Source organism: Podarcis tiliguerta, assembly GCF_965153285.1.
Source record: "Podarcis tiliguerta genome assembly, chromosome: 12".
NCBI classification, from domain to species: Eukaryota; Metazoa; Chordata; class Lepidosauria; order Squamata; family Lacertidae; genus Podarcis; species Podarcis tiliguerta.
Genome location: NC_139545.1, coordinates 35224846 through 35234752, shown reverse-complemented (window position 1 = coordinate 35234752; position 9907 = coordinate 35224846). Strand labels below are relative to the sequence as shown.

The window sequence follows — 9907 nt, the reverse complement described above, 5'->3', positions numbered from 1 at the left end:
AAAATACCCCCTCCCTCACCTGTTAAAGGTGTCGGGGTGAAGCGGGGAGGTTCATTCAGAGTAGGAATCCATTGAACGATCTCTATTCACGCGCAGGTTCACAGCGGGACTCATCTCTAAGGCGTGCCGAGGGTCAGGGAGGCCGGCGGGGGCTGGCGCCCACCTGCCTGCCTCCCCGGGGCAACAACGGCAAGCCCTTTCCCCATCCGAAGCGGGCTTTTGTGCGGGCGGAAGCAAGCCGCTCGCCAGCCGCCAGATGGAGCTCCGACCCCCGGACTCCGCTCTCGGAAACCGGGGAGAGAGCCTGGGGAAGGGAGGAAGGGGTTAAGGAGCTGATGGTGGCGGTGGAGGAGCCTCGACGCCTCTGGAGGGAGACCCACCCGCCGCGCGCTCCCCCTCGCAGCCCACCCAGCCGCAGTGGTGGGAGCGAGGCGCGCGGGATGCTGCCGGGGCGCAGCGCAGGGGCAACGATGCAGCAGCAACCGGAGAGGGCAAGCGGGGCAGCGGCGGGCAGCGCGGAGGGAGGCGCGGAGCGGGCCAGCCCCTGATGCGGCTCTTTCTCCTCCTCCTCCCCCTTCTGCTGGGCAGCGGCTCCGGCAATTCCCTCCCTCCCACCTCCTCCTCCTTCTCCACCTCCTCCTTTCCCGGTGGTGGCGGCGGCGGCGGCGGCCGCTGTTGCCACGGCGGGGGAAAATGAGCAAGGCGGCGGCGGCGCTGCTGCTCTGCCTGCTGGGCTGCAACGTGTGGAAGGCGGTGACCAAAACCTTAGGAGCGCCCGGCGCCGCTCAAGGTCGGTGCGAGGGGGGCCCGCTTTTGTGCCGCGGCGACGGCCAACCGCAGCGCCCAGCGCGCACCCCGGGGAGGGTCTCGGGATGGCGGGGTGCGTTAATGCTGGGGGGGGGGGGAGAGACGGACGGCGGAGGGGGGGTGCGCCTGGAGGGATCCGGGGGTTGCTGCATAGAGAGAAGGAGCGCCGGAGGTAGCTGCTTCTCTCGGCGCGAGGGGGCGGCGCCCGCCGTGACGCCCATCGCTGCCGAAGTGAGCTGCGGGGCGCTCGGTGGTGGTGGCGGCGGCGGGGCGCCTGACTCGGAATCCGCCGCCCCGGAGGCTATTGTTACCGCAGCCTCCGTTTCGGCTTTGTGCTTCCCGCACGCTTCGCTTTGCTTTTCCGCCTTCTCTCCCGCCCCCCCGAATCCTCCTTGCCTTTCCTTCGCAGGCTTTTTCTGCGCAAGTCTTGAGTCCCCTCCTCCCCCTTGACTCTTGTCGCGATGCTGCCACGGTGATGGGCGCTTCTCTTTCTCCCCCCCCCCCCAGTTGCTTCCTCTTTGAGGATTCGGATTGGTGTTAGGGCGGCTGGCCTCTGCGGGCATGTTTCTGCTGGAGGCTGCTTCGATTTGGGGGTTGCTGGGTTGAATCGAAATGAGGGCGAATGCGAGCCTTTCTGTTCAACTGCAGGTCTCACAAGGTCCTGAAATAAATTATCTACTGTATTATGGAAGAAGGGGGTGCCTGACCCCCCAAAAGCGTGAGGGAGAAGGGCCATCTGGCAAACCTTTGATTCCCGCCGCCCCCCCGGGAAAAAGACCCCTTGACAAACTGTTCTGCACTGCTGGTTCCACAGGGCTTCGCTTCTTGCTAAAACCTCTTCTTGCTGCCGCTTTGCTCCACCAGGTGTTTGTTGTATTGTGGCTGGTTTTGCTCATGTGGCCTTTCAGGTTGTGTGACACACACGCACACACACTTTCTTTTGGTGGCATTGGCTGGGTCTTTTATGCACCCAGCTTGGCAGCTACAGCCCCTACCCCCGGAAGGTTTAGATTCTCTTCTCTCCCGCCTGGCTCTGTTAAGATTCTTACTCTGGGGAAAGCAGCTTTCAGAGAGCTGCCCATCCTGTAGTCTTTGCACAGGGCCCTTTTGCAGCCTTGCAAATACAAAAGCAGCGTGTGTGTCGCTTGCTAGTCACGCTTTGGGCTCATCTGTTCAGAGGTGACCATATGCGATTCTCATTTCTTGCTATGCTGATTTTATCCATCCCCACCCCCTTCCCCAGCACAAATAATCCTATATGGCAAAAGCCTTAAGATTAGAGGGAGCATAGATGATGCTGAAGCCAAATCCATAAAATTAGCACTTATTAGGCCTTATTATTATTGGAACCAATTTTTGCCCATTAAGCTCCAACCTATTTGCTGCATATCCTTCCATCCACAAAATGCACCTGTGTGCTGTAAACCTGCCACTTCCACCACGGTGCTAGAGCTGCTCAATCACCATTTAGTCAAGGTCCCGTGTGCATTTCTATCCTTCATTGTTGCCGGAATGTTTTCCCTTCTCCCCAGGCACCTCTATGCGTCTTTTAGAAAAAGACCCTCTCAAAAGCCACTGATCTGCTGTGGCTTACATTTATGTTAACTTGCAGCAAACTAGGGGTTTTTTTGGGGGGAGGTTCTTGTTTTGGTTTAATTACCTGCTGCAGGATTGACTGCAAAGTAGCTGGTAATGAAAGCATCAAGGGCATTTGCAAGAGTGTGTGCTTATTCTTGTAAAAAGCTTCATCAAGGCAGGCTAATAACATCCCACCAGTAATAAGGATGAGAAAGCAAGTGGCACCATGGTAACAGTCCCTGCCTCCACTTTTGGTGGGTATGCATGCAAAGGCCAGTGACCTTTAAGTGACGCTGTACTATACCCAATAAAAGATAGATTACAATTGTGCCTTTTACTACTGTTATGTCATTGTTTCTGAATAAATCATCCCCTCCCTTCTGCACTATGCACTCTTAACCTTCCCCCCCCCCAAAAAAAACCCCGTAAGCTCTAGCCCTGTGGTCTGATTCTTATTTTGACAAGATCAGTTTTGCTTTGACTTCTTGAACTTTTGACTGCTGCTTTTGTTGTTTTGCTTTCTTGGGGACTCCACAAAGTGGTCTGTCCATATGTGTGTGTGAAGAATTCCTATTACGATTGAAAAACTGATCAATGAGTTGAAACAAATTGCTAATCTACCAGATTTTTAAAATGATGCTCATTTGGACCTGCCCTGTGCAAGTAGGTATTAATATTCTCATTTCACACACACAATAATGTAACAATCCAGAATGGGGAGAGAGGTAAGCTTAAGTCCTGTTGATTTTAGTGGGACTGAAGTTTGCATAGCTGCTCTGTGTTGTGGCAATTGGGTTTTTAGCTTGTTTTCAAAACATTAATCAATGCCCGTTGTTTTGGTGAACGTAAAATTCATATTGCCATTAGGTTCCCATAAAACTTGACTTGGGATACCGTGGCACAGTGGTGAAGAAGTTGTGTTCTTGAAGATGCTATAGGACTCCAGCTCCCATCAGCCTCAGCCAGCGTGGCCAGTGGTGAGGGATGATGGGAGCTGTGGTCCAACACTGTAAGGAGGGGATTTCCCATCTCAGCTGCGGCATTTGTATGGATAAAGTTGAGGAGCTGATTGTTGAAGGGCCATGAAGTAAGGCTAAGAGGCCTCAGTGATGCTATGTTCATGATTTTGCAACTGAAATTTATACCATAATGTGGAATGAAAGTACAGCTGTGATCCTGTCGTTTTTGAGTGGGAGTAAGTCCCATTGACATACTTGTTTCCTAAGGCATTCTCTCATAGGATCGTGTTGTTGGTTATCGAATGAATGATAACATGGAAAATATGTGCGCCACAGAATTCTTTTATGTAGTAGCTAAATTCCTATAGAATTCTTGATGCATTTGCCAGATCATTCCTTTTTAAAATTTTACAGTGTCTTGTGTCTCCTCAGGCTTCTCTTTTATTGCTAAGATGACTTAAAGATTGGCCTAACGCAATATCTAGATGAAGGAACTATAAAATGCAGCAGCTACAGAATAGCTTGATTTGTAAATCAAGGGAAAGGTTTAAAGATGGAGAGTCAGCTGTTATTATCTAGCTGCTATCGTGAGGACTTGCTCGCTCGCTCTTCCTCTTTGAAAAGTTGACCTCTTTTCTGCTTTGAGCTATGTCACCCTTGAGTGAGCAGAGAACATTGATTTATGGTGAATAGAGTGGTCAAGTTCTGTCATCAGTAGTTGAAAATCCAGGGCTTACTGCTGTATGGTTTGTCAAGATACCAAACCCCGTGGATTATTTTCTTGGTTTTCCTTCCTAATATAGATGGATTTATACACTGAGCAAGCTCTGTAGAGTGATTTAGTATCAGGTGGTGGTAGATAAAGTGTTGGCAATACAAGCAGTAGCCTTGTTTTGATGTGCCATCTATATTATAATCCATTTCTTACTTACTCTTGTCTATATTAGAGAACCCATGTTTATCTGTTATACATGTTGGTGCTCCTGTTTAGTCCAGCTTTGTTAGGTAAGGTCAACACAACAGTTTGGAGGACTGGGGCTCCCTTCTAGAAGTGTTATACACTCAATAGTAGAGCCCATGCAGGAGAGTTTGGGTTCAAACCCCAGGAACAGTGAACAGCATCAGGTGGGTTGGGGAAAGACCCCAATCCAAAACCACTGCTGCCAGCCAGAGTAAACATTGCTGCGCTTGATGGACCAGTGGGGAAGGGCCTTGCATAGCTCAGTGGTAAAACACCTGCCATGTATGCAGAAGGCCCTGGGTTCAATCCCCGGCATCTCCAGGTAAGGCTGGGAATGTCCTCTGCCTGGAAAGCTGGAGAGCTGCTGACCGTCAGTGTAGACAGTGCTAAGCTGGATGGGCCATAATACAAGGCAGCTTTCTGTGTTATGTATGGGTTTGTTAAGGGCAGAGGTTTTTGTTATTTTCTGTTTATTTGATTAGCTGACTCTTTGGACCTATAAAAACAACTTCTCAGACAAGCTGAGGAGCTTGCAGATTTCTGGCTACCTGTATAATGAAATCTAATGCCAATTTATTAGCGTCCACCACTCCGAAAAAACCAGTCTAGATGGGGTAGTGGTACCCTAGCTATGGAAGAGTCTTACCAGAAAGTTGCACCTGGTGCCTTCTCCATGATATTTGCTAGGAAGCTTTTAGCTATCTGCTGCTTATGGTTGATCTTCATTATTATTTATTGTGTTTGTAATGTGAACATAAACATGAAAAGGAAAACTAAAACCTAGTAAATGTTGTGATAAGAGCTGCTTTGAAGTGTTTGTCGGTTTTTCAGAGGACTTGGTTTGTACAGCTTTACTTAACAGGGCTAATGCAAACTTTGACAGAATTTGTTTAATTTGTATGGTGATTTTCTACCCCCACCCCCCGCACACATGCAGTCTGACTTAATGTCAGTTCTTATAGGATCATTCTGAAATTAGAGTTGATCTAAACTGAAATGCCTTGAACTCGCTTGATGATTACCCCAGAAAATTTCACATTGCTGTGATAAAGCCCAGCATGCTTCTTTGAGCAGACACAGTTATTCTATTTTTAGGACAATGTGTCTCTGTTTATTCGGATCGAGATATTTGGTGATTTGACTTCTGGGCGTAATGCAGCAGCCTCATTGCCAATGGGGTTTGGGTCACTGAGGTCCCTTAAAGCAATATTAGCTATAGTGTTTTGCGCAGAGTTCAGTGGTGCCAGGAGAGAGAGAGAGAGAGCACACCCTGTATGGCTTTGGCCCAGCATAACTCAGAACACTCTTCCTCTGTGCTCTGTCATGATTTCTCAGATCAGTAGCGTAGTACCTGGAGTGGCAAATTAGAGCAAACAACATGCAGAAAATTGTTTGCTGGCTGTTCCCTTTCTGTAGATGTTTGCCAGAGCCTGAGCATCTTCCAGAAGCAGACTGCAAACTTTGCTGCTTGGGGTAATGCACAGCAGCTGGTGACAGCCAATGATTTTTTCCTCCCCCCCCCCCCTTGGTATAGTTTTTAAAAAGAGTGTGTTTACCTTTGCAGAAGCCGTGCTGCTTCAGCATGATTTGTTCTTCTATGTGCTTGGTAATTTCATCCTTAACTATGCTTTCCACCCATTTTCCAGCAACAAACACTAAGCTAAACAGCCTATAATTTCCTGGATCCTTCCTGCATACCTTAAAAAAAATTACATTCCAGTCCTTGGATATGGAAGCTGATCACAGGGACATTAATATTTTTATTTAAAAGGTAAACGGTTTTGCATTTGAGTTCTTTCAGTACTTTTGTGTGGATGCCAGTCTGGACATGGAGATTGTTTTTAATTTCTGAATAAGTCCTGGAATTTTGTCTCTTGTCACCACCATTTGCCTTAGTTCCTGAGACTCCCTTCCTGAAAATTTCAGCACAGGTGCAGGGACGTGCCCTGTATCTACCACTGCGAAGACAGATGCAGGGGGTGGGAAAATCATTTGGCTGCTTTGCAATCTCCTTTTCCTCCTTTAGCGCACCTTTTACTCCCTTTATGCGTCTGCTGAACAAATGACAGCTGAGAGTATTTACAGACATTCTCCTTCAGTTGCTTAGGCATGGGTGCCACAGATGTGATGCCAATGGGATTTACCTCTGCATTTCTAGAAGCTGAATGCATTCTGCCTGCTCCAAACATTCTGAAATAATAATTTTTAATTCTTACCTAGGTGGCAGAAAATGTCAAAGCTCAGAGATTTCAGAAGTGCCCTTTAATGCTTCTGAAAATCCTCTTTCCCCTCTCAGCAGCTACGGCTTTTTTATGTTTTCTAATAGCTTAATATTCTGAAGTCTGTTCCAATTAGCGCTTAACGAATGGCTTGTAGCTGTAAACAGGCTTGGAATTCAGTCTCCGAGAAACTCCTACATAAAGTCACACTCAGTCTGTTGTAAGGGTCTTTCAAGTTGCCTTTTTGTGCCTGAGCCCTAATAATAGTCTTAATAGACACAGTGCCAAGTCAACTGCAGTGTGGCCAGTGAGAAATGGGAGAGTCCACTCCAGCTTAGAGGAGGAGGCCTGGGAGAGAGAGAGAGAGAGGGAATGCTGTGCTTTGGCCATACGTCTTCTGTCAAACCACCTCATTGTCCCACCTCTAAAGCCTCTTCAGAAGTTTTGCCTTAATGGAAGGTGTCCTTAAACTGCTGCCATAATCCCTCTTGCTTGTCTGGAGGGAAAATAGAGAGGTTTGCTTGCATGTCTCGAAACCTCTGTGTGACTCAAATGTAGTCTTTGGACAAAGAGTAACATCCATTGATTTTACCGTTTTGCCACTGACATGTGGCCCCTGGAATTGTGGCCCTAGGGCTGAAGCAAGTTTCCTACCTTGTGGCTTAGACTGACAGTCTGGACTGAGGAAGACCTGCACATCTTTTGGAACTCTCTTACCACTCTAAGCCAAGTCTGCATATCTCCTATGCCAGGGTATAATGAAGAAACTGATGATTATCTAGTGTATATGCATGTATCAAACAGTCTTGTCACTCCAGAGGCTTGCCCCCTTGTTGAAAATCTAGAATTATATCTGTGAAGAAGAAGAAAATGTTACTTTGAAGGTTCCAAAAATATCCCAGCGGTCTTGAGGACCTGGCATATGATGCGGTTACATGAAATATTTTCTTTTCATCCCAGTAAAAAGGCTGTTGTCCGACCTTTTGGTTGTGGTTGCTAAAATTTCAGGCTGGTGCAAGGAATTCTGAAATATTTTTTTCCGCCACTTTCGGGCAACGCTATTAAACCCATAGGGTGGGATCCTTAAGCCACAACAGTACAAACTATAAGTGATGCAATTATCTCTGTGACTTGAAACAGCCTGATTCCCTCCAAGTCAGTGAAAAGAAGTGAAATGGAAACAGCAACCAACCAAGTTCACAACTGTTTCATCAACAACGGCACAAGATTTTAAGACCAAGACAGGCTTTTGGCCAGGTCAGCATGCCACCTGCTTTTTAAGCATTTCACAAAGCAGAAACAACAGCTGTCAAGCAAGTCCCGGGTCTTTGCCAGCCCATTCCCACGTGTAAAGAGTGTAAAAGAATAAATGCAGCTTTTCTTAATGCTCAGCTGCAACTTTATCCTTCATAATCTGCAGCAGCTCATAGTGAAGTGCAGTGTGACCATCTAAATCAGTGCCTTAAAAGAAGCTCACTTCCGTTTTTCTCATGTGGTTATGTATGGATGGGGTGGCTGCTTGTAGATCCAACCATGCAATTCTCCAAGCATGGCTTCACCAGTTACAGTATAAGCAGTCTCTATGGAAACTTGGCCAGTTCTCCATGGCATTCGCCTAGTGACCCACAGTGACTTAAGACATAGCTGTCATCAATGTGGTTTCCAAATGGAGGCTTGTACCTTGTGCAAGTTACCTGAAATTCCGTCAAATAAAAAAGTGGTTTGAAGAGAGGAAATTGTGCATTCAGAGTGCCCACTGTAAATGGAAATAATCTCATTCCACCCTGTAATATTATAACAATGCACTTATTTATGTGCGTATCAAGAAAATTAACAGTAAAGAAATCCAGCATGTCAAAATCTGTGTTACAATGAAATAATATATCACTGTAATTAATACATACCAACTACAAATAGAAGAACCAAAACTTGACAAGATTAAAGCCTGCTGTTCTTTAGCAGTGCCTCCAATCTGCTGCCCGAGGCAGGCTTGCTTCTCTCTGCCTAATGGTAGGGCCAGCTGTGCCCTAATCCACAATGTTGTGTTCCAAAGGTTATCCAGACTTCTTATCATATCAGCATGGATTGGCAGGATGTTATCTCTTGCAGCCTTTCCTAAATCCTAACACAACCATGTTATCTGCTTTCAGTCTCTCCTGGAGACATGTGAGGCATGAAGTCTGACCTTCAGTTTCCCAGTGGTGACCTCCTCTGTTGCTGGTCTTCTGCAGTCATTGTGCCTTGCTTGCAATTCTATCAATCATTTTGCTAGATGAGCACCTCAAGGGTTTAGCTGGTGCCTCTACCACATCAGCCTACTTCATCCAGCTTTCCCTTAATTTTTCTAATCGGTGCTCTGAGTGTATTTATTATCTCCATCCATCTCCCCCCCCCCCCAATTGCCTTCAGGCCCTGTCCTTGGCTTTCCTCACTGCATATTTTCTCCCTCTGGGAAATGTAATTGCTGTGTTCAGGCTTATGCCTCATTTCCTGAAGGTTTTTGGCTGACTTTACATATTCTTCTAAGTTCAGGTTCTCTACATTTGCCAGTTTGGTGTCTGTCTGGTCCATAGTTTTTTATTCCTCTTGTTTAAAAATAAAATAAAAAATAGGTTGGCTTTTATCCTCTTCTTCTGCCGCCTCTTCTCGTGGCGAGTGTTCATATGATGAGACCCTCTTCTTTGAATGTGTCTTATAAAGTGTGGGGGACAATGCAGAAGAGAACAAATCTGGGAGAGAACGAAAGAAAAAGCTGGACCTGTGAGTTCTGTATTTGCCCTGGTAAGCCTTTTCTGTAGTGTCCTTGTCAACTTTATGACAGGATCCTATGCGTGTTTACTAGGGTGTATAGTAACTCAGCCATATCTATATACCCATATATATCCTCTGTAAATCAGTATATCAACACACCACTTTCCAGTCCCTCTTGCGTGTGTGTGTGTGTGTGTGAACAGTAATTGAGGGGAGGGGAATAGAGAACACTGGTACATGGATTTGAATACACATCCATCTGTGAGTACAGACAGCCAGAGGTGTACCTGGGCTCCCTTTGCAAGGTGCTAATAGCGCCACCAGTTGACCGGGGAGCAGGCTTGGAGCCAGAGTGGAGACATGCAATTCTTGCGGCTCCTGGGCCTGCGCTCTTGGTGGGGGTCAACCTGGTGAACCCCTAGTTACGCCCCTCAGAGCAACACGAATAGTAGCTGCTGCTTTAGAGGACGTAATTGGTGAAGTTCTATACAATGGCAAACCCTAAAGGCACAGTGTGGACAAAACAATTCCTGTATGATTCAAAGGCTTTGTGTGAACACAGCCCCTTGGTGCCTCAGATTCTAGCCTCAGTCTCTTAGTCACACACATACTGAGGTCTCTACATTGTTTAT

General features: G+C 47.0%; 1 protein-coding gene across 3 annotated transcripts in view; it reads left to right on the top strand.

The window, feature by feature from the left end:
• Nucleotides 1–307: 307 nt before the first annotated feature.
• The window catches only part of FAM171A1 (family with sequence similarity 171 member A1), a 68781-nt gene continuing 59181 nt past the window's right edge, over nt 308–9907 (top strand). The window contains exon 1 of one of the 3 annotated variants that reach the window (XM_083405746.1): nt 308–790. In XM_083405746.1, the coding sequence (XP_083261872.1) occupies nt 694–790 (97 nt within the window). In that variant the 5' untranslated portion in view covers nt 308–693. The remainder of the gene's footprint in view (nt 791–9907) is intronic. The other 2 variants (XM_083405747.1, XM_083405748.1) reach the window with 2 other exon arrangements.